Source organism: Haliotis cracherodii, unplaced genomic scaffold, assembly GCF_022045235.1.
Source record: "Haliotis cracherodii isolate W230 unplaced genomic scaffold, xgHalCrac1.p SCAF_2, whole genome shotgun sequence".
In the NCBI taxonomy this organism is placed as follows: Eukaryota; Metazoa; Mollusca; class Gastropoda; order Lepetellida; family Haliotidae; genus Haliotis; species Haliotis cracherodii.
Genome location: NW_027266275.1, coordinates 25,852,203 through 25,878,483, shown reverse-complemented (window position 1 = coordinate 25,878,483; position 26,281 = coordinate 25,852,203). Strand labels below are relative to the sequence as shown.

The 26,281-nt window shown below is 38.2% G+C and overlaps 1 protein-coding gene across 10 annotated transcripts in view; it reads left to right on the top strand.

The window, feature by feature from the left end:
• Positions 1–6,799: 6,799 nt before the first annotated feature.
• The window catches only part of LOC139467890 (rap guanine nucleotide exchange factor 6-like), a 172,936-nt gene continuing 153,454 nt past the window's right edge, over positions 6,800–26,281 (top strand). For 8 of the 10 annotated variants that reach the window (XM_071249434.1, XM_071249423.1, XM_071249424.1 and 5 more), the window contains exons 1-2: positions 6,800–6,881; positions 15,447–15,879. In XM_071249434.1, coding sequence (XP_071105535.1) covers positions 15,811–15,879 — 69 coding nt within the window. In that variant the 5' untranslated portion in view covers positions 6,800–6,881; positions 15,447–15,810. Of the gene's footprint in view, positions 6,894–11,916; positions 12,008–15,446; positions 15,880–26,281 lie in introns of all 10 variants that reach the window. The other 2 variants (XM_071249420.1, XM_071249421.1) reach the window with 2 other exon arrangements.

Genomic DNA, 26,281 nt, shown 5'->3' with positions numbered 1-26,281 from the left:
GCAGTGTGGGTTCAGATTCCAGGCTATAGGTTAGTGGACATGCTTGCCCCCGGGAAGATGGGCTTGGTGCCTCACCCCGGCAGTGTGGGTTCAGATCCCAGGCTATAGGTTAGTGGACATGCTTGCCCCCGAGAAGATGGGCTTGGTAGAGATCAGGGTGTATATCTAAAACATAATGTCACTATATTATTTATGCATGTACTGGTGAAATTACCAACTTACTGATTTATTCAGTTTTAACTTGAACTTTATTTATGATTGTTGTTAACAGAGAAGTAAATACATTTACAAAATTGTTTGTAATGAATACCAAACTTCTGTTACATCAGTGGGGGCACGGGTGGCCCAGTCGTCTAAGATTTGCTGTGCAGAGTTGCGTCCCCTGGACACCCCAGAAAACCTATGATTGTGGGTTCGAATCCCGGTTCACCCTGATTATGTTTCTAGGTTTGTCAGCACCATACCCGTGCTCTTGGGTTTCACCGAAGTGGTAAACGTCTGAGATCTGCATCACTATGGGCTTTCCTCCCACATTAAGCTGACATGCCGTGATATAACTGGAATACTGTTAAAAGCGGCGTTAAACCCAACTCACACACACTGTTAAATCAGTGACACAAATCCTGTATTTTTTGGCTGTCATCATGTTAAGATGTGCAGAGTAAGTTGGTGTTGTTAATTTCAGTTTGTTTGTTGAACAAAGTGTTACACAGTAGGGCAACACATGGAAACAGCAGCTCCTATTTGCAAGCTGAGTCATTACAGTGTTCACACCGTCGACCACTGGTTTGTCACAGCCAGGGGAGATTCTGGTTTAGGATTGGTCCCCAGCAATCTAGCTTGTTGTACGAGATAACTTAATGGATTGGGTGTTCAGGCTCACTGGTAAAATGTCAATACATCCCAAAGGTGTGGATCGTTGCTGATAATATCAATCACTGGTTTGGGAGGTCCAGACTTGATTATTTACATATTGCTAGGTTAAACAACAAACAGAGTGGTTTGTTTGCTCCAGGCCAGATGAGGGTGGAGGATGTGTGGTATGACGATCATTCTACCTAGAGCCCTGTTTCATCTTTTATACATTCATCGATCCATCTATTCTTTTGGACATGGATTCAATGGCACTTTCACTGTAACTAATCACCCAGCTGGTGGGAACACATCCCAGGCTTGTCGTAAGTGCAGACTGATGTTGTTGGGTTGTTACAACCTGTTGGGGGCACGGGTGGCCCAGTCGTCTAAGGCGCCGCGATTTGCTGTGCAATATTTGTAATGAATACCAAACTTCTGTTACATCAGTGGGGGCACGGGGGGCCCAGTCGTCTAAGATTTGCTGTGCAGAGTTGCGTCCCTTCGGCACGCCAGAAACCTATGATTGTGGGTTCGAATCCAGGTTCGGCCCGATTATGTTTCTAGGTTTGTCAGCACCATACCCATGCTTGTGGGTTTCACCGAAGTGGTAAATGTCTGAGACCTGACTCACTTTGGGCTTTCCTCCCACATTAAGCTGACACGCCGTGATACAACTGGAATACTGTTAAAAGTGGCGTTGAACCCAACTCACTCACTCACTCACTGTTACAACCTGTGACATACATGTCTGTGTGTCATGGTGCCCTGACCTCCCAATTGGTTAACCACTGGAACAATTATTACAGGCCACTTCAACCAAGCATTCATTCAGTAGCGGGACAAGCTCTATGCACAGTGCACAGGTCACAAATCTGGCGAAGTAAAGCAAGGCTAATCTCGGAGAGTCCTTTGATGGGTGACTATTCAGCAGCTTGTTCTCCTGAGAGTTTCTAGGGCTTCTGTCCCGCCCCACACTGAAGAACTTGCAGCAGATGTGGCGTTTCCTTGGGCAAGTGACATTGTTTGAAATATGCCTCTGTTCACACAGCAGAGAATGGGTACCCGGTGGGATGACTGTTAACCATCGAGCACCTCAAAGGGAGCTTGGGTTGTATACTCCTCAGGGAGCTGAGAATTGAAAATGGAGCGCACTCTGATCAACAGTCCAGAGTAATAAAAATTCAGCACTTTCAACATGCATTGTGTATGGAGTTATGGGTGTTACAAGCATATTATTATTGTTGTTGTTGTTGTTAAATGTTGATAAATGTTGAGGGTTTTCTTTTCATGCATAGGGTACTTGTACATTTGGGAGTTAGTTGTATGCTGGGATCATAAGATCACTCTGGACATCACTTTCAAGCTAAAGATGCAGTTATCTCCCCTTGTAAAACTTATCTCTTGGCTTTATTGGATTGCAAACTGTACAAATGATATCTTATTTTTTTTAATATAACCATAAACTTTGTTCAATACATGCTATGTATACATTTATTGATTAACATATAAAAAGCTGTAATTAAATTAAAATTTTACACAAATGTAAAATATGCGAATGTATTTACCTTTTTTCTGTTGATTATGTTGAAACAATCATATTATTTTCCCTGTTTCAACAGCACAGGTCTCTAAAGACCTTTCCAATGATATAAAACTCAGTTTTTGTAAGCATGATTTCAATAATCATGCAAATTGAAATCATTAATAGTAAACATAGTGAAGAGAAACTCTGCCCTATTTACTTTGATGTAATAATATTTTCATACAGTGTTCATCAGACACAAGCTGGTATATGAAGGCTTGTGCAAATGTGACTTTAACAAAATGCAATTATCAACTTTGTTGATACAAATAAATTACATTCACATTCAATGTTTTTCTACAAAAAATGAATGAAAAATATTTTTTTTAAATCATAAATATTTATTATTTCTAAAATGGTATAGAACGTCTGTTTACAAACACAAAAACAACCATGAACTGATTTGTGAAGAGAAATTACTCTCTTCATTTGCCTAGGACCACTGGAGTACTGACTTAAAGGAGGACTTAGCTCCATTGTCCAGTGAGAGAAATCATTTTTCAACAGCACCAGCCAGCAGAAACCTGCTATAGCAAATTTCGACAAGATTTGAACTTCAATCAGAGTCAGAATCAAACCGATTCTGTCACTTACAGAACCAGTGTACTGTAGGGAGTCAAAGCTGAGTAACAAGTGGAAACATTTATATAGAAATCAGTCTTATTTTCTTAAGTTCACTTTTTTTCAGTTGTGACAGGGGAGAAATGTTTACATAAACTGAGGAGCAAAAAAGATCTAGACCTCTCAATGTATTTTATAATATTTTTTTATTTTCAATCGAAAATATTTTAAGTTAGCGATATTATATCCAGAACATTAACTGTACTGGCACATGGTCATCGATCAAAGATTACTTCCACATGGTTTCATTTTTAAATATAATTTGATTTAAAACTAACTGTCTATTCATTCCATGTCCGCATCCCACTGTCCCTCTATCATGTATTTGTGAATTTTCTGACTTGTGTAGATTGTTTTCAAAACCCTGAATCTGCTTCTGGAAGAAGGTTCTGGAAAGCAGGTTTTCGGTTTTGGTTAGTCATCTCTCACAGGAAACTAACATAGTTCTTTCTGAAAAAGGTTTATACAAATCATTGAATCAATCTATCTTTATTTATTTCTCTTTGAACCTCCAGCTCTCACTCAAAAAGGTTTATACCAATCATTGAGTCAATCTATCCTTATTTCTCTGTGAACCTCCAGTTCTTACTGTAAAGGGTTGGGACCCATCATAAAGTCAAACTATCTTTATTTCTCCCCCCATGATATCATCATTGTTCTAGACTTAAGTACTGTAATCGCCATAATAAGTGACCCTGGATACACAGAAAATTGACATTGTGGGAAGCTTATTAAAACCATGATTTGTTTTTTGTGGTAGTGAACAAACAGTTCAAATGTTGATGAAAAAAGTAATTTGTTACAAATTTACTAGTCTGTTATTTACCCCTTGTGACTCAACCCAGATGGGACTCAACCCCAAAAGTACTGGAAGCTGTACTTTACTAAGAAAGTGTTATCCTAAGTAACATTTGTTACAAAATCTGTAATGTAGACAAAACAATACTCACTGTCAAGTATCATTTTCTCTGTATGGGGCAATTATATAGATTACTGACTGATTGGTCAGCAGTTGCTTGCATAGGGAGTGCTTACTGGATCACAGAACATGGTGGTTAATACAGGGAATATGGGAGTGTGCTTATTGGATCACAGAACATGGTGGTTAATACAGGGAATATTGTAGCGTACTTATTGGATCACAGAACGTGGTGGTTAATACAGGGAATATGGTAGTGTACTTATTGGATCACAGAACATGGTGGTTAATACAGGGAATATGGTAGTGTACTTATTGGATCGTAGAACGTGGTGGTTAATACAGGGAATATGGTAGTATGCTTATTGGATCACAGAACATGGTGGTTAATACAGGGAATATTGTAGTGTACTTATTGGATCACAGAACGTGGTGGTTAATAGAGGGAATATGGTAGTGTACTTATTGGATCACAGAATGTGGTGGTTAATACAGGGAATATGGTAGTATGCTTATTGGATCACAGAACATGGTGGTTAATACAGGGAATATGGTAGTGTACTTATTGGATCACAGAACATGGTGGTTAATACAGGGAATATGGTAGTGTACTTATTGGATCACAGAACATGGTGGTTAATACAGGGAATATGGTAGTGTACTTATTGGATCGTAGAACGTGGTGGTTAATACAGGGAATATGGTAGTATGCTTATTGGATCACAGAACGTAGTGGTTAATACAGGGAATATGGTAGTGTACTTATTGGAGTATCTCCGAGTATCTCCTTTCCATGTTACAACAGATTTGAAAATAATTATGACCCTGAGAGGAAGTGTTTTATCTAACCTATAAACCCCAAAAAGAGACTTAAAAGAACATTTATCAACATTTTTATATTTCAAACATATTTTCCATGAGACTTAGGAAACGGGCGTAAAATATCTGTTGCTGGTGTACAGTTCCTGAAAAAGACATTCTAAAAAGAATTGCAATATATCAGTGTCTCTGTAGCCTAGTGGTACACTCAATGGGATACAGATGTGATGTTACTTGTTCAATCCTTGGGAATATAAAGAACATTTGTCATTTGATTTTACATTTCATTACACATTACAAATTAATATGAACGGAAGTTGAAATAATAATACCCGGGATATTATAATCCGTAATAGAGCAAATATGCCTGGTATATCCTATAAAATCCCGGGGATATTATATACAATCCTGCAGACCTCATAACACCCCTAGCTGTTTATGAGATTTAACCTGACTGGAGAACAAAAGGATGACGTCACTGGGAGTTTATAATGGGTGATGGAGAATGGGGGTTTATAATGGGTGATGGAGAATTGGGGTTTATAATGGGGGATGGAGAATGGGGGTTTATAATGGGGGATGGAGAATGGGAGTTTATAATGGGGGATGGAGAATGGGGATTTATAATGGGGGATGGAGAATGGGGGTTTATAATGGGGGATGTAGAATGGGGGTTTATAATGGGGGATGGAGAATGGGGGTTTATAATGGGTGATGGAGAATGGGGGTTTATAATGGGGGATGGAGAATGGGGGTTTATAATGGGTGATGGAGATAGGGGGTTTATAATGGGTGATGGAGAATGGGGGTTTATAATGGGTGATGGAGAATGGGGGTTTATAATGGGGGATGGAGAATGGGAGTTTATAATGGGGGATGGAGAATGGGGGTTTATAATGGGGGATGGAGAATGGGGGTTTATAATGGGGGATGGAGAATGGGGGTTTATAATGGGGGATGGAGAATGGGGGGTTATACTAGGGGATGGGGAATGGGGGTTTATAATGGGGGATGGAGAATGGGGGTTTATACTATAGGGGATGGGGAATGGGGGTTTGTAATGGGGGATGGAGAATGGGGGTTTGTAATGGGGGATGGAGAATGGGGGTTTGTAATGGGGGATGTGGAATGGGGGTATGACAATTTATGTAAGGTATGACTATAACAGGGATAACAGAACATTAGTCAAATAAGGCTCAGAAATAAAAACTGTTACCCAGTACAACAGAAATCTAATTATGCTGTGGAATGACACTATTCCTTTAGATATCACAAGTTTGGAGGCAGGTGGCAGAAGTATAGTTGCTTACACATACATGTATCCTACATATGTTTCATTATATAAGCACAAAGGTGGTACTACATTAATATTTGATTATGAGAACAGCCTACTATTATAGAGTTAATGATTGACTGTGTATTTTTTTTTGTTCATTGAGGTATGAAAAGAAAAACCGATGTGCAAACTGTATGAATCCGGGCACAGTTTAATTATTTAATAATTTACAAATGAACTCATTAAAGGCAAGTATTATATCACTTGTCCCCAACTTGATTCAAATAAAACTGATATCTATAAAAGTTCCTCCCTTGCTGGCTATGGCACTAACAGTATTTCTCAGATGGGACTCAACACACAAAAAAAGTTCTGTAATTTCTACGATACTGGGGAAGTCTTATCTCTTAAGTAGCACTTGTTACAGTTGATCACTTTCTTAATTGAAGCTTGCAATAGTTAAAGTTTGGTTGAACCTAAAATAATTATATATTTCCACTCTTTCATCCACCTATAGATATTAACTGTAATTTTCTAGAAATATAATATTAGTTTTAGTTAACCTTGAAATAGTTATCGCGTAAAACATTATTAAGAGTAAAGTCATCCTCCGTTGAGGTCACTCTACCGAAGAAACAATTTCGCTTTCTGTTCGTCTCCCTTTACACGTGTGAAATCGATATGGGTCACGATGACACAGGTGCGCCGGATGTGCGCCTCGCTTTGGCTGTAAACATGACAGGCCATCGAAATGGAGTGTGACACCTCGGTGACTTGGATGTATTGTGTTTTCAGTGATAATCCATAAGGTAAAACTGTTTGTAAGTTATACAAACTTGATTTTGAATACTCGTATTTTCAAACTGTCCAACAGGATCGCTGGTAAGTTCTCTGGCGCTTTCCTTGACGTGGAGCGCGATCTAAAACTTAGTGGAACAGTCTCAGCTGTGGACTTGCCCCAGAAATTGTTATTCCGATGCTTGAGTGATCTTGTGAATTAATTATTCCTGGGTTCCTAAACATTTCAGCCTTTCGTTGTTTAGTTAGTTTGACTTTTTAGTGGGGGAAATCTTTTACCGTTTAACAACTCACAAATGTCACATTGCGTTTTTAATGATGTTGAAAAACAGTGTCCTTTTAAACAAATATATTTGGAGGAGTTCGTGGTACGTTAACCATTCAAATCACCGAGTCGTTTCTCGTGTGTAGGTTATGTTTAATTATTTTGTCCCAACGCCTATGAAGGTTCTGCATGTTATATTATTGTTATTCGAATATTAAAAGACCCAGTTATATTTGCGTCAACATTAAAATTACGAATATATTTTAGGTAAGCATGTTAAAAAGAATTGAAGTAATTTTGTATTTTTATGGGGCTGATGGGCCTATAAGTCCATTAAATTAGAGCTGTCTTAATCTTGGATGGAATAGTTATAGAAATTGAATATCTGCTATCAACCATAGGTTAAATCAGGTCCATATATGATTGCTTCAAGACTGTCATATATAGGACTGTAGCATTGATGTCGAGTAAGAAAAAACATTAACTCACTTCTCTACTGTTATGATGCCGTTCCATTGTATTATTCATAATTTTGAAATAGCTTTTTCATTCAAAGAATGTTCATTGTTATGTATGAAAATATTGATAGGTAATGAATCAGTTGATAATCTAATTATAAATGTGTAAAAATTGACAGTCCATCATCCTTTTAAGGTAGATGCCACTTTGAAAACAACCCACCATCAAATGATATATTGGTATGGAGAATATAGAAGCAAATTCATGCTGCTGTCAAAAATGTTTAATATAAGATATATCCATGCAGCAACATCACATCATATAGATCTATATACAAAATGAATATACAGAAAACAACGTAATAAACATTGTGATAAAACCTAAGATATTCATAGACAATTTGCAAGAGATGGTTTCCACAATCTGAAAGTCAATGAGGTGTTTATTGGGGATTGTTAACCAGTGTTCATATGATGCGTATTGGCAATTGTTTTTGTTATATATACTAGAGGAGAATGTCTGGAGTAGATAAATGAGACCAGTGTTTATCAGGGAGATCAGTGAGTAGTATATGGCCCCTTCTTCTAATAGTTGTCTAGGGTGCCTCAGACAAGTGTTGGTTGGTATGTAGTGAATTACTATTTTCTAGTTTGGTTTTTTAAGGTTTTGGTTAGTTATTTTCATTGTAATTTTAGTTAAACAAGCTTATTGTGACACTTATTCCTAATGAATATGCCAATAACTTGATACATATATATGCCTTGTTTGAAATTAAGAATAAAAGTTAAAGGATCCTTTTCATAGCCTGAACATTTAAAATCGAAGTTTTATTTGTACCTAGATTCAATTGTTTCTTAGGCATTTCTTAGAAGTTGTGGGAAGAATGAGTGAGTTAGTATGGTTTTACGCCACTTTAAGCAATATTCCAGCAATATCACGATGGGGGACACCAGAAATGGGCTTCACACATTGTACCCAGGTCGGGAATCGAAACCGATCTTCGGCGTGACGAGTGAACGCTTTAACCACTAGGCTACCCGACTGCCCCAGTTGTGGGAAGACGAAGCAGACACAATTTATATACAGTTTCCTCAATGTACTTAAGTTCTTATCCATAAATTGGGTCTAGATAACGGAAATTCAACCCTCAATCAGCAAGCCCCATGGACTGTTAATTTCTATCACTTTAGACATGATATGTGAACTGTTGTGTCACAACTCCTTGATAGGTCTGCTGGGTTACCTGTATTGCAAATGTTTGCTGTATGGCATATTGGAGATTGTATGTGGTGGATGAACACATTCAGATCAGCCCCCCACCCCTGGCACAGCTCTCCTGACATAATGGCCAGCTTAAACTAATCAGTGTGGTGGGTCAGGCAGCTTACTGTAAGTTACTGCTGCAACTAATTAGCAGCTCTCCAGGGTGTATAGGGGATGTGTATTGACTGCAGGTTGCACTAGAGAGTTGATATATGCAGTTGACAGGGTACACAGGAGTGTCGGACCGCATGAGAGACAAACCAATTTTTGTACCGAATTATAGAAAAACACCACAATGTGTGCAGTGCTAGGCTGTAGACACATACTCTAATCTCTCTTCACAGTTTCTAAAGTACTGCGGACAACTGCCTATAGATATATTTGTAAGATATGTATGTAAGATTCTAAACAGTGTTGATATATATTTGTTTTTCCATTGAGTTTTTAAGTAGTTAGTAAAATACTCTTTGCTTGATAGTGTGTTAATTCTAACAAGTTCTGCTATTTTTTTTAATACTTTTTTGATTACTTATAATTGTGCTTGTCATTCAGGTTATCAATGGCACAAACCTAGGTCCATCTTAACAGGTTAATAGCAGCTCTAACCCACGTCCATCTTAACAGGTTACTGTAACACAAAAACAGGTCCATCTTACCAGGTTAGCAGTAGGTCTAACCCAAATCCATCTTAACAGGTTATCTATAACACAAAAACAGGTCCATCTTACCAGATTAGCTGTAGCTCTAACCCGAATCCATCTTAACAAGTTAATTTTAGCTCTAACCCACGTCCATCTTAACAGGTTAACTATAACACAAAAACAGGTCCATCTTACCAGGTTAGCAGTAGGTCTAACCCAAATCCATCTTAACAGGTTATCTATAACACAAAAACAGGTCCATCTTACCAGGTCAGCTGTAGCTCTAACCCGAATCCATCTTAACAAGTTAATTTTAGCTCTAACCCAAGTCCATCCTAACAGGTTAACTATAACACAAAAACAGGTCCATCTTACCAGGTTAGCTGTAGCTCTAACCCGAATCCATCTTAACAAGTTAATTTTAGCTCTAACCCACGTCCATCTTAACAGGTTAACTATAACACAAAAACAGGTCCATCTTACCAGGTTAGCTGTAGCTCAAATGCAGGTCCATCTTAACAGGTTAGTGGCAGTTCTAACCCAAGTCCATCTCAACAGGTTAATGGCAGCTCTAACCCTAGTCCATCTTCACATCTTAACTATAACACAAACCCAGGTCCATCTTACCGGTTAACTATAACACAAAAACAGGTCCATCTTACCAGGTTAGCAGTAGCTCAAATGCAGGTCCATCTTAACAGGTTAATGGCAGTTCTATCCCTAATCCATCTTCACATCTTAACTATAACACAAACCCAGGTCCATCTTACCGGTTAACTATAACACAAAAACAGGTCCATCTTACCCGGTTAGCGGTAGCTCAAACCCAGGTCCATTTTTACAGGTCAACCATAGCACAAACCTGAGTCCATCTTAACAGGTTAACTTTGGGACAATCTGTACATTATGTATATAAAGCCAAACAAAACAGACAAAGAAATATCATCAAGATATTTGAACTAGCGTCCATTTATAAGCTGGCAGTGTTACTGTGACAGAGCTCTGCATACAAAGGGAGAGCAGACAGAGTTGGGTTGAAATATGAACGTCCTGGCTACCTACAGAATGTTAGTGTACATTTTTGACAACTGGTGACTGAGTGGCTAAAATAGAAGCAGTGCACTCATGTTCCAGCTCTTCCATGTATTGATTATGGCACCATGCTCTGTGTCATGCTGCACTTTCTCTCTATCTCAACTTGGTCTGCGCCTGTGAAGTATTTTTGTGATAGAAATACTACAGAAGATTCAGCAAGGCAGTGCAGACATATGCTCTCTTTTATGGTTCTGGACGTGTTGGTGTTGTTCATCTCATGTATTATACATTCTTACACAATTGTTTTCCATTTATGCTTCTTCTTACATTGTGACTCCACAATGCTCAAGTAATGCTTTCTCCTTACATTGTGATTCAACCATGCTCAAGTAATGCTTTCTCTTTACATTGTGATTCAACCATGCTCAAGTAATACTTTCTCCTTACATTGTGACTCAACAATGCTCAAGTAATGCAATCTTGCTACATTGTGACTCAACAATGCTCATGTAATGCTTTCTCCTTACATTGTGACTCAACAATGCTCATGTAATGCTTTCTTGCTACATTGTGACTCAACAATGCTCAAGTAATGCTTTCTCTTTACATTATGACTCAACAATGCTCATATAATGCTTTCTTGCTACATTGTGACTTGACAATGCTCATGTAATGCTTCCTTCTCACATAGTGACTAGACAATGCTCATGTAATGCTTTCTTGTCACATTGTGACTCAACAATGCTCATCTAATGCTTCCTTCTCACATAGTGACTCAACAATGCTTCCTTCTCACATTGTGACTCAACAATGCTTCCTTCTCACATTGTGACTCAACAGTGCTCAAGTGATGATTCCTTCTCGTATTGTGGTTCAGTAATGCTTCTTTGTCATTATGGCTCAAGTAATGCCTTCTTCTCTTTTACTGAAGTCATTCTTAATTTGTTTTTCTTGTGTCTGAATCCTCATAACAGGAAATTGTGGAAGGCTGTTTACAGAGTCTCATGTAATGTCTAACTTGCTTGACTCCTTTCAAGCTTGCAAAAACGTAAATACTTCCATACATCCTTAAGAAACTGAAATCAATTTTGCAAACAATTGTTTTGACGCATTATGTTGTACCCGGAGATGTCATTCTCTTTCCATTTGTCTCTCTGTCAGTATTGGCGTAAAGTTATTATGTATCCACTGGGTCCACTGGGTGGTCAAATATAAGCTTGTTAATACCTGTAATCCCTAGCTATTCATGGAATCTGTCTTCAGCAACCCATATGACTAATGGGATCAGGTGATCAGGCTCACTGACTTGGTTGATGCATGTCATCATATCCCAATTGTGTAGATCGATGCTCATGATGTCAATCACTGGACCCTTTCTTATAGACCGCCATCATACAGCTGGAATATTGCTGAGTGTGGTGTTAAACAACAATCGAACGTATTCATGTCCATGAAGCTACCAACACAGGACTGGGTGTGTATATGTGTCAAGGTGTCCGAATGTTTTTATGTGTTATAACCATGCATAAGATAACTATGCTATTCAGTTAGCCTAGATAGAGAAAATTGATTTTGGACTTAATTTAGAGGCTCACAATCATCTTCTTTGTTGTGGCAATTTCATTATCATCAATAGCAATTTTGTTGTTTATCACGGAAGTTATTCTTATTTATCATGTTTATAATATCTTTCTCACAGTTAGATAAGTTTATGAAACTACACATGTTTATATTATGTTTTCCATCTAAAAAACAAATCAGACCTAAAAAAACATTAAACAAACATGAATAAGGATGTTTTCAAAGCAGGGCAGATGTGAACTTAGCGTTTAGTTGTGATTTTGAAGCAACTTACTTACAATTTATACATTACTATCCAGTTTACTATCAGATATCTTATGAGTACGCTGGTCTGAACTTGTCAGTCCGCTTGTTTTTAAGTAGATTTTACTCCTCAAGCATGGGCTGTCATGAGTAGATGACTTGAGTAGATTGAGTGAAGTTCTACTAGAATACTACAATTCTAACCAGCAACCATTGAATAACTGAATTATATTATGATACCGTAAACTACGGTTGAGACAAACTCATAGCCACTTATTTTAGTTTGCAATAACCGTAGTTCGTTATAAGCATATACTGTATTTTCTTGAGCATAGTGTGCACCCAAGTATAATGTGCATTCAGTATTTTGGAGAAAAAAATAATTTTGAATATACAGCATATATACAACAAATGTCCGGGACTAAAAAATAAGTTCATTACATTGGTCAGTTCAATATAAGCGTGTTCGTTATACACATAGTTTACTGTAGTTTAGTTTAAGCTGATATCGTCTTGCATGTATGTGTATTAAGTAGACCTTCTCAGTGTGTTCTGGCAGAGTTTGAAGAAATCATCTGTTCACGACTAAGCCCCTTGTTAACATATTCTTTATGAAGTCCATTGGGCCTAAATGCTTCCAGGGTTTTAAGGTATAATAGCTCAGTGTCCATCACAATGGTCAAGGAGCCCTGTCAAAGAGACCTGCCTGGCTTGTGTTATTTGATAGATGCCTTGACGGGCAGGAGAGATATCCTCACTGAAGTCTTTGTGTCTTCATGCCACAGACAATTGCTCAAATCAGCTTCCAGTATTGTTTTCCCCATCACCATGGTTACAGGGGAGATTATTAGAATAGGATTACTCTCCTCTGTTGTATCCCTTGTGCTTGACCTTTGGCCTTGCTGCCTACACGAACATCAAGGGATGTTTTGGAGTTACATCCATGTTGTTTTTGCTTGATGAGATTTTGTCGATGCTGGTGTTATGAATAGGGGTTTTGCTGGTTTGTGACTGAGGTAATTTCGAGGTGAAATGTTTTGTACAAAACAATCAGTTTGTTTTGCTTCATGTTTAGCATCCTTGATTAGTGTCAGCTGCTTTAGTGAAGGATCTTACGGAACCAGGAACTCAAGGGCTTGCATAGCCTTCAGTGCATTCAGAATTGATTTCAGAAAATGAATCTGGGATGTTTTCATGACAGACTTACTCCGTTGAATAATTGAGTTAAAACATGGTTAAGAAATAACTGCTGATCTCAAAGACGAAATATTAGTAGTTCTTAAGGTAATGATGGCACCAGTGATATTGCTGGAATATTACTGACTGTGGTATGTATAAAACAATATTCATTCAGGCAGAGATGTCTATAGCACTGTCCAGCTTATCCTGAGGTGTATATAGAATGGTCAGCTTGTAAGGGAGTGCATCTATATCTTGTAATTATTTCAGTGTCAACTTGATTTCTGTCCTTTGGCCTTTTGGAAGCCCAGTGGTTAAACATGGCTTGTCACACTGAAGACTTGAGTTCGATTCCCCACCTGGGTACAATGTGAAGCCAATTTTTGGCGTACCTTGTCTTGATATGGCTGGAATATTGCTAAAAGCATAGTGAAACCAAAGTCAAGCGATTCCCTGCTATTTGACCTATAGGCGATATCACTCAATACGGTGCATGCCATTATCTGGGTGTACAGTTATGGTGTTATCACCATCTATCACTGACACGATCTCCAGGACAAGCAGTAGCTGTGTCAGTCGATGTCTGTGTCAGTCCGGCTGTATAACAGGTGATACAGTGATGTAGAAGTAAATTCTGAGTCAATTCTCTTGACTTTGATGTCTCGTATGATCGAGTATATTTTGTGTGTGAAAATATGCCAGAGCACTTATAGTCTCATGCAAGTGGTCTTGAGTGTTAGGCATATGAATACTAGTTTGTGGCCTGATTTATCATGTTTATTAACCTTTAGCCTGCTGAACTGTTTTCTCACTTCTTAGCCCTGCCTGCTGGATTAATTTTAGCATAAGGCGCTTTAAAGAGGGTTGGTGATTTCAAACGGTCGGCCCTTCATTAAACAAGGGACATTTGAACCAATATTTTGCACATTAATATCTGACAAAAAAAATTTACTGGAGGGCTGCATGCATATTTGTAGTACAAATTTGTCACTTTTTAAAAAACCTAGATAATTTATGATAAAATTATGTTTGCACAATTTCTTTGGGTTGGTCCTGTATTTTTGTTTTTGTCAGCTGCCTGAGAATTGTGAAAGTTCTTGTTGAAGATGAATTTTTTGCTTCAGCCTGAAATATTAGTAATGGAGGTTAATGCTGACTCTCTGTCCTACCATAATTGATCAGTGTATGATACATAGCATATCAATTTTCAAGGAAAGATCTGAAAATGTTTGTATCGGTTTGGAGCTCGATGAATCAGGATGAGAAACTATTGATTGATGAATCATTTACTCTTTTGTATTTTACCCCAAATTGTGCAGTGATATATTTTTTAATTTGTTTGGAGCCCTTGGGGAGTGTGGTTATGCATCTTGAACATAGTCGAGAGCTTTGTGTTCGTGCTTACTGGGAATATCTCTTGCAAATATATACGCAACAGATAATTCAGTTGGAAACATGGCTAACTCGTGCATGAAATCAATTTACATATAAAGCTTTAGGACTTCTCTGTTGAGAATATAGTCTTGACTTTAGACATTTATCTTCATTTAATGATTAGATGTGTTGATATTTTGCTTGAAATTCCAAGAAAAGTCTCCATGGGTTTTAGTTTAAAATGTTTGAACAAAAATAAAAAATCACCTTTGAGTCATTTGGAATGCATGGCATTTGTTAGGATATAATGTAATCAACTAAATAAAGACATCCAGAGTTGCTGCAAGGTTTTATTGATGATGCATATGAATGAAATAGCATTAATAATAATGTTTGAAATTGCAACCCTGAAAATTGCTGCAATGATGTATGCATGGCTCTGCGGATAACTCTATGCAAAGTGCAGCGTGTATTGATGCAATGTTCCCAGCCTAACTAGCATGACATTCACAGTCTCCCATCTCTCCATCTTTCAGATACCCACAATGATGGCTGCAGACCGGTCCAGCACTTGCAGACAGCGCCTAGCTTCGTACCAGGATGATAAGGCCTCTGACCACTTCACTGCAGCAGTCTTCATGTAATGTGCTGCTTCGTATGATGCCATTTTTTACAAGGATTATTGGATATTACAATCGCGGAAAATGTGTCATGTGTTTCATTTGTGGGACGGCAGTCTCTCGCTGTGGAAGATGATCCGGATTACGTAAGCTGTGTGGAATAATTGATGATTTGTACGCCAGGACTTAATGAAGATAACTATGCCTAACGGGATGAGTGCTTGATTTCTATGATGTAGGATTTTTTGCGGAGGACTTGGTGACTAGACAGCCAGTAACAATGTCGTCGTACGGAGACAGGCAGTTTATTCTCTGTCTGAAGAAACATCCTTATCAAAGGAATGAACAGGTACTGTATTGAATATTTAAGACTAGATTTCTGGTGACACTCCAGAACACATTTATGCACACTGATTAACACGTTATATAATCTGCTTTGTCAAAGATGGAAACAATTTGTACTTGAAGGGTTTTCTGATATTTATTATCATTATGATGCTACTTGAGTTTTGGGGTTTTGAAACAGAAATATAAGAAAATAATTGTCCTGACAGTAGTTATTCTTAATGATCTGTTGTTAGGTTAACAAACTTACTGATTTAAAAAGAAATGATATTAATTGCAGTGTGATATAATTGTAATTATAGATGTATTAATATTAGCCTGAAGAAGATAGTGTAGAAGTAAGGATGTTTTCAAGATACAAATGCTGAAGATGTGAATTAATTGGATAACCCATATATTGTTGATCCTTTTGAAATGTTATATTCTGGAAACTGATAGGCCACTATGCCATGTTAGGTCTGTAATGAGTATACAGGTTTGCAAATATTTTGAAATAATGATTGAAACAAAAGAGAGGAATACATGCTAGAGCTGGGTGATTACGGCAAGCAGTGTGGGTATCGTGTATATCTCCCCTGGGGGTCTCAGCTGTTGGTGACCATGCTGTGATCAACACTATCTGTATCAGATCAGTAGCAGGCAGTGCTACCTGTAGACACTTCTCTCCTTGTTTTTCTATGTCTGGGTGAAATATTATGCTCTTGCATGCAAATTCAGCCTTTGAAATAACCCAATTGGGATATTCCCAGGAGTGGAGGACTACAATTAGGGCAGTAGAGTGGTTCTGGGTCTCCTCCAGACATGGAACTACAAATTGAATTACACTACCAGGATGCACGTTTCGATGTTGCTTTCCTGTAATTTGTTCTGATGTGTTAATCTTTCTTTTAGGACGAACCATCAAAATGCTACCCTGTTTTCGGAAAGTCATATTACTGTATCCAACATAATAAGCGCCCAGCTCTAATAAGCGCCCACAGCGATATTTGCTAATATATTGGTAAGTGAACAATCCCAATTAGCACCCCTTCCGATTGATCAAAGTGCACAAGACTTATTTATTCGCGTATCAATACACACTCGTGTGTTATATTCACCTTTAATTATGGGCAATTAAATTCTGGAAAAACATATCTGTCGTATATAAACATTTCAGGCAGTCAGCATAAACCACAAAATTTATCTTTTTTTCTCCAAAATAATATTCTGATAAGAGCCCCCTATTTCTTATTTTGAGAGTGCCCTGGGCGCTTATTACGTCGAATACGGTAATAGAAATAGGGCAGTGTATCATAACTATAGTCACGGTACAATATAGCCTGATACCTTTTTAATTTTCTGTGGCTATATGTTGTTGGACTATTGCAGGTGCAACATTAAATTTCAACTCACATTCTCACATTTTTTTCTTCCAATGTGACAAATTGCTTTGGGGATTGCGATAAAATGTGTTTAATTATTACTGGGTGCCAATACATTTATCAGAATACATGCTGATTGTGATAGAAACGATATGAACAAGAGTAGACAGAAAGACGTTACTTGAAAAACAAGAACTTGTCAAGAAAATGTTGAGAAAAGACTGAGTGTTTTACTTTTTTGGGGTTGGAGTCACACAAGAAATGTTACTCATTATTGTTTGTTCATTTTGTCGTGTTTTGTTCAGCTGATGTCAGGTCTTCATTATATACCGCTATAAAGAAGTTAAAGAATGCCCTATTTTCATGTGGCTATAGTCATGGTCATGACAGATAAACTATAGTCATTAACTATGGTCAGATAAACAAATCAGGTGTTCTTTAACTACTTTTTACTAGTATAAACAGGGATCTGCTCAGATGCCGATGTTCGGCCACAAGTCTGCAGCAAATGAAAGTAAAAATTTCCAATTTGAATGATTTTTTTTTATTTCCACAGAATTTACGAAGATGAACAGTAAAAAACATCCAATTTTGAATAAAATCTATCAACTTTTCCCCTGAATTCCCTTGGAATTAGGCTGCCAAGGGAACTTAGTTTGAAATCTTAGATAAAATCCTGATCAAACAAGATGCCACCAACTATCATATTATTTATTAGTTTCACCATATTTCACAGTTATTGTACATCAAATACAACTCATTCATTAATGTAAAGCATGTGGGATGCAGAATTCTGCAACCTGTTTAATCCTATTCTGAGGACAGTTACAGCGGAGCTAAGTATTTAGTGTTTCTGATTGGTCTAATTATAGATTGGTCTTGATTTTCTATTTGAGTATTTTTACTTTTTATCAATGCCCTAGTTGAGTCATCAGTTTGTGTATTTATTGTATCATGAAGCTTTCTTGTGTTAATACAAGATAAACGTTTAGTTAGCCATGGCAAATAGGTCCATGCTGGAGACAGGAAGGATGTTTTTGTTTTTTAAGAGATACAGATAACCCTTGTCAGTGTAAACTCAGACGGCTTCCAACTTAATGGTTATTTTTCAGCAAAATCAGCCATGTAGCTTTAAGCCAGGTAGGCCCAACTTTAGTCTGGTTGACTTTGCGTAACAGAGTTGACTCAGATTTGAAGTCAAAATTAAAGAAACACACAAAGTCCTGAAATTCTTTTGATCATTTCTTCAAGTTCGAGGGTGCTTCTGTATTCCTTTTCAATATAGATTTCTCTGAAACCACACTAATCTGAAGATTTGGACATTTCACGTTGCTGCTTTTCTTTAAAAAGGCTGCATGTTTGAACCGTGTGTTTGTTCTGAGATTGTGGTTGGGTTTAATCCTACGAGGAAGGCTGGATCAATTTGTCTGAACATGTTAAATCTTGGTAGATGGAATTCTGAAAATCATTAGGTCATGCTGTTTGAAGTGTGCGGCTTAAGTTGTTCACTAATTAAATTGATACTAGTGGGAATGAACTACAGAGCAAACAGGGAAAAGTTGAACTGTTTCAGGAGATGGTTTGTGGAAGGGGTCCAAGGAAACGACACCCTAGCTACAATTGACATTCCTTTGAAATAGGAACTAACTGTCATGTTTGTTTCTCAAGTTATTTCTGTCATTTCTTAAACATTGGATCTCATTCGATAGTGTGAAATATTTGTGAAGTTCATATTTTAAGTTGATGTGCAGTTAAGTCTTGACATGGAATCGTTGCTTAGCCTGTTGGTCCCTTAGTGCCTGTTATTTAGACAGGGTTTTACATACGGAAATAGTGTTTGTCCAGTATGCGAAATGTATAGAATTGATGGTGAAAAATAGTGATAGATTAAGAAGTGCCTGTGGTATGTTGGTACAAATACCCTCTGATCTACATAAAAATGCTTAAGGTGGTATGAATACTCTGCAATGTATATGACACTTATTGCTGTATTTGTACATGTATATGTTAAATAACAGAAAAAGAAGAAGTGCCAGACCAATTATCTTCAATATGTCTTATGTAAATGTATCAATGTTATAAATGAAACGTGAAGGAGACGTCAATTCATAGCGGTTCCAACCTGATAGGTCTGTAATGAGGATTATCAAGTTGCCGTGACCATCATGCAGATTCGGGTTTAGAATTGGTCCCGAGCAACCTAAGCTGATCGAAATGAGGCAAGTTAATGGATATTATCTGGTCCAGACTTGATTAGTTCCAGGCCACCATCACACACACCCCTGGAAAAAATTGTAAAAAATATTAGCTTCTATGATAAAGTTATGTCATAACCTGTGCTGTGAATGACATATACAAAGTGTGTCAGATTTACACAGCGCCTGGACATTTCCTTTTTGTACACAACTATAAATAAGTGTCATTTAGAAACTAATTGACAATTCGTAATTATAAAAAGTGTTCTGTAATCTGTGTTCACAGTTCTTTAATATGTGCTTATAACCAATTTGTTAAATGTTTTGAAAATCTTACATGATATTAGTCAGATTCTACCAATGTCATAGGAACCAACACTTCATGTTTATGTATATGACAGAGTTATGACAGGTTCGATTCCCCACATGGGTACAATGTGTGAAGCCCATTCTGGTGTCCCCTGCTGTGATATTGCTGGAATATTGCTTAAAGTGGCGTAAAACCATACCCACTCACTCACTCTTTGGAGAAGTATGTTATACCTTATCTTAGTATCTGATCTGAATATTTACAAAACAATGCGTTCAGATAGTGTCTTTAATTTTGAAGATGTTTTACAGTTTGGAGCCAAGGTTATTTCTAACAACAGTGGGATGAATACAATTTCCTCGCGTCTCATGAAGCATGTAATGATAGGATCATGTTGATGTGCTAAGTTTGGGGGTGACCATCATTTCATGCCCTCATTATATTAGTGGCTGTCAATTATATGGCAGTTGCAATGTCGCAGGTTTGATTGGGCCGTAAGTAGATAAGCATGGTTAGGTCTATTGACAGGGTTGACTTGAAGGCAACTATTACGAGTCGGCAATTGTTAGGCTGTCAATCAAGCAAATGTGTATCTTGTAAATTGCGACAATCTCTGTGTGTGTCTTTTGTGGAGAATTTGTCAGTTGCGTCGCTCTTTAACCTTGGTTATACAAAGCCAAAATATGTAGGTCTCGTCAGAGTTTTACTGCATTGAAGAAGTCATGTATTGACTGTCAAAGGGCAACAGTTGCTGTTGGTGTTCCTTCAAAAGGCTTATATCGTCTTTCAATAACTGTCAACAGTTTTCAGTAGGGTGTGTATGTACAATGTTGGGGTCTCCTTATCAGGATTTCATAAGGAAAGCACAATGGGACTGTGAGATTATAAAACACACAAGCTACCAATGTGTTTTGAACTTAAACACGTTAAAGGTTGCACCAGGAACAAGAGAGAGTGATCTTTTTTTCATTCTGTTCGAAATCGATTTCTATTTTATCACGACAAATTCAGTACTTTTCTGATATTATTGAGGAGTTTTGTGATTTTATGATTAGCAGGATATATGAGGTCAGATCAAGTTACGATCTAGAGAGCAAGTCAGGTATTATTTGTTACAAAACTCCCTTTACCATATCAGTAGGCATGGCGACCAAAGCACCAAGAACTCTGGCAATTCTTATCTATTTGTCCTCAATGCTTTCAACAAGGGCATAGATGCAGGTTGACCTCAAGCTACCTGAACCGGGGCATGGTCTGTCAAGTAATATCCTCTTAGGGCAAGTATTGTGTTTGTGAGGTAATTAATATCTGAGTGGACATTACGGAGACAGTTATGAGTATTTTATACTGAATGAAGAGGTTATGAAGTGCTGAAAGTATTTTTTTGCAATCAACTTTTTGTTCAGCTCCCTTGTGGGATCTTGGGTTATAAAAAGTCCCCAATACCTCCTGCTTGTTGGGGTTTTGTGTGGTTGTGTCCTGTGTGGGGATCTAGGGTTATAATACTCCCTATTACCTCCTGCTTGTTGGGGTTTTGTGTGGTTGTGTCCTGTGTGGGGATCTAGGGTTATAATACTCCCTATTACCTCCTGCTTGTAGGGGTTTTGTGTGGTTGTGTTCTGTGTGGGGATCTAGGGTTATAATACTTCCTATTACCTCCTGCTTGTTGGGGTTTTGTGTGGTTGTGTCCTGTGTGGGGATCTAGGGTTATAATACTCCCTATTACCTCCTGCTTGTAGGGGTTTTGTGTGGTTGTGTTCTGTGTGGGGATCTAGGGTTATAATACTCCCTATTACCTCCTGCTTGTTGGGGTTTTGTGTGGTTGTGTTCTGTGTGGGGATCTAGGGTTATAATACTCCCTATTACCTCCTCCTTTTTTGGGGTTTTGTGTGGTTGTGTTCTGTGTGGGGATCTAGGGTTGTAATACATCCCCAATACCTCCTGCTTGTTGGGGTTTTGTGTTGTCAGGTTCTGTGTGGGGATCTAGGGTTATAATACATCCCCTATTACCTCCTGCTTGTAGGGGTTTTGTGTGGTTGTGTTCTGTGTGGGGATCTAGGGTTGTAATACATCCCCAATACCTCCTGCTTGTAGGGGTTTTGTGTGGTCAAGCTCTGTGGGGGATCTAGGGTTGTAATACATCCCCAATACCTCCTGCTTGTAGGGGTGTTATGTGGTTGTGTTCTGTGGGGGATCTCAGGTCCCCAATACCTCCTTTGAGTAACAAAAGTAATATGAAGGAATCTGGTGGTCCTTTACCTTTTCTAGTCGTATACACACTCTTCTCAAATATAACAATACCTAAACAATCACTTCTTTGTAGCAGAAAATCACTACAACTGTGTTTCCATTATTCTGACTTAATTATATCAGAACTTGATATGCTGTTTGTACCAGTCTACTCTTCTACTGGCTGGAACCCATCTTTTGACATCATTTTCAGTAGATTCAGAAGTTGATATTTTGGATGCTGATAGCTGAGCTTACTAGACCCGAGCTTCAAGCTAGTGGCTGAAGTTGCAAACTATAAATGGATTAGAAAATGTGAAATTGAGGAGAAAATTATTTTAATCATTTCCTTTCGTCTCCCCAATAAACAAAGCACTCAGTCTGTAACATGGTATCTATATAAATACAGCACATCTGTTTGATGATATTTCATGAGAGGAAGTTTTTAGCCCTTGCTGGCTGTTAGCAGAGGGGGTTATATCCGAAAACTACAATTATCCTCATTAAATATATCCTGTTGTCATTCAAATCAATTACCCCTTGTGAAGTTTATATGTCAGTATGATGATCAGGAAGATTTCCAGAGTATTGGGTCACAAAGGTAACTCCTGACTTGGATGTGATGGAGCTTGATGCTGCAGTTGATGGGGACCATGTACAACACTGCTCTGTCTGTGTGTCGTGAGAAAGCTTTGTCGCTGAAAAACACAACCGAGATCAATGAGGTATTTTCCACACAGACATTGCGACTGTGCCACGAAGCTGGTGAATTGGTTGACGATGTTTGAGTTGCGCGTTGTTACTGACGAACCGGGGACATTAGCCGGAATACACTGCACCTTTGCTGTGTGTTGCATTGAGCAACTGAAATGTTAGAATTTGGTGTATGTGGAGAATGAAGGCTGAACAGTTAGGCAGGGATAAGCATTTTAACATACAAGATTGATGCAGGTTCTTGCATGCTTGAGAGGAAGCAGGATGAATTTAAAGAGTGCTGAGCTGTGCAGGACGTGTTTAGCTGTCAGCTGTAGCTGAGGTGGTTATTTGCTGTTTAGGTCATGTTGGTATTATGCTGATAGCTGTGTTGGGGAATAATGGGATTACGTACAGCTCTGTGTTGGTGTTATGAAGCTTATTTCGGTTTGATAGGTAAAGTCTATTGTACACAGATGGTGCTAATATTGGTACTGCTTATATTGGTTATGTGTATAAGTTACGAGGGTCTTCAGTTTTTGTGAGTGAGAATAAACTGCTTTAACCCAAAGATATTGATGAACAGGCTTATTGAACTGTGTCAGCACTGACTGGTGAGAAGAGATGAGTTAGCACTGAGTGTGAGAGCTTGACTTTGTGCATGGATGAGGCTTTTCTTAGATAAACAATTGTATTGTTTGTGGCTCATTTCTGTAATAAACAGTTTTGTCGTGAAAATGCATCAGAAAATGTTTTGAGCTACAATTGAACTTTTAGATATTTTTGATTTAAGAATATTACATTCACCCCCCCCCCCCCCCCCCCCAAAAAAAAAAAATTGAGCTCTAGTCTTAAAAATCTCTGTCTTGCAGGCAGCTCTTTGTTTTTTCTTTAATTGTGTGTTTTTTACTGAAATACCCCAAAAATCCTAGTTTCAGTTTGACTCAAACTTGAATGATTGAACATGTTAAATATTGTCACTGACACCTCAGGAACTAGATGTTGCATGTCTACCACTACCAGTACACCGACAAGGGCATGCACATGTCCAGATAAAACATACGTGCCTTGTCACCAGCACTAAGACAAACTCACTGTTGATTGCAGCCGAGTCGTCAGTCTGGTTTACCCAGTTACAACATGTACATTGACACGCTATTGGTGGTGAAAAAACCAATCACTTCCACATCCCTGACCTCTCTACCCCATTTTCAGCCAATGGATACACCCAGTGTGTTATGAAGTCTAGCTCAAGTTGACATAGAGGGTCCAAGGGTTGCCAGACACAGGGCAGGAGGTGTGTGATGTGTCTGTAGGTCGAGATTGTCATCCTTGTGTTTGCCCAGTTGAGAGGAGAGGGGGTACAGCCCCGGCTTCATATGCTATGTTTGATGAGGATCAGGAGACACCCGAATGACGGCAGCTGAAAGAAGCCGTGACGAGGGATGTTAGTGTACACATCCAGACGTCTTGCGTTGCTTTGTCCAGGTGTAGCATACCTACACTTACATCACTGTTGTGGCTTCAGGTGCTGCTACTTATTGTGGGACACCTTTAGGCTTAGTTCACACAGGAAAGGTGCGACGATGCTGTCAGATCGGTTTTAGGTGTGCCTGCCCGGGATTGTTAGCATTCACAAAATTGTTTTGTGGAAGTTCTAGAAAAGGATTTGTTTTTAATCAACTTCAGACTGTAGGTTTAGGTACTACACTTGAATGACCTAAAAATGATTGAGAAACAGAAATTGGTTCAAAATAATATCATGGAAAATGTTATTTAGACATTATTTTTTGGTATAGAGGATGTTATATGGGGTCCATTTCAAACTACACTTTATTATTAGATCAGTACAATTCCCTTGATACCATCAAATACTTTCATACAATTCAATAAACATGATAAAAGTGATGAAACGAAACTATGAGATTTCATTCTCAGTGAATGTCCTAATGTCCAGGAACCTGTTCCACAAAGCAATCTCAGTGCTAAGTTGGTCGTAACTCCCATACTTTATCATAGGCTTACGATCAACGTAGCACTAAGATCGCTTTGTCGTGTTTGTGGAACAGGGCCCAGGTGTGTCATTCCTGCATTTCACTTACTTGCTGATATATGACAAGCTAGAGGAAATCTAATAACTAAGACTGCAGTGATACTAGGCTAAGTATCAGATGTATCTAACCCATGATACTATGACATTGTGTGTGTCGTGGTGTGTACCATACAGTGGCATGTGACAACTCCCAACCAACAGGTTCCACATACATTGCATACTGTCCAGTGAATCTGTGTGATAGATAATTGATGTAAACATCCAGGCCAATCCATGTATCAGACTTGTATCTAGAATCTTAAAATAAGTGCTCCTGGCAGGCAAATTGGGAAAAAGTAATTATTTTGCTCCAGGTTGGGATTATTTTAGAAGCACTTGTTTTCCTCAATTCTGAGGTATATATACATTGCAATTATGTAAAAATAAGCCTTAAAGCCACCACTTCTTTAATGGTCTGTTATCAGTGATATATAGTTACCTCTAACAAGCCAAAACATTATTTGTTTCTATATTAACGTGAATTGGGAATTTATTTATTTCAATTTTGGAAGTTTTACTGACATATGCTCCAGACTGGGGGCTGAACATCGGCCTCTAGATACAGCTTGGTGTGTGGAAGAGGTCATGGTGATCCAGACTAGTGGTAAATGTTGTGATCGGAAAATTTACAGCAGTGCAAGAGTTAACAACTTCTAATGAAATATGTATTTTGATATCACTGCATATCAGGCATTTTGTGCTTCATAAGTTAAATATGGTGTTTCAATGTGTTGGTGAAATGTTACCCCTTGTATGTTATTTGTTGAACAAAATAACATATTCTAGTTACTACAGATCACCCCGTGGGTATTCAGGGTTAGATTCCTGTCAGAACTGGTCCCAAGCGACCAAATGGATTGGTGACTTGGTTGATAGCGTGTCCTCATACTCAAATATTCATCACTGAATTGTTTGGTCCAGACTTTATTATTTACAGGCTTCATATAGGTGTAATATTGCTGACAACAAACGGACAATACTACAGCAATGTTATATTTTAAAAAAATAAATAAATAAAGAAATTGCTTGAGTCAAGGCTAGGTTCGAGGGGACAGTACTGTGATGTCAGTGCTGTGGAACACATGATGTCATCAATGAGTGAACAATGACAATTAGCTGTAATAATATAGCACCACTGCTCTCTCATTACACGTTACTGGTTTGGAACAAAGCTGCCTTCAGAGCTGCAGACTGGTTTGAATATTTCTGGATCAAGTGACACATTACCTGCTAAAGGATGGGCCAGGTTTCAGAAATATATGGACAGAGGACAGTATTGCTCTGAAATTATTTTCAGGTTTCAGTGACCACCTGGCTATCTGAAGCATTGTGCTTTTCTGATTTTACGAAGCTTGATCATGCTTGCCCTTATATGTTATTGAAAAGTATCTTAATTATCTAATTGTAATTTGGGGCATGGCTGACCCAGTCATCTAAGACACTGCAGTTCACTTAACAGAGCTGCATCCCTTGGGCCTGCTAGACACCTATGTTTTTATTGGTTCGAATCCCGGTTATCCCTGAGG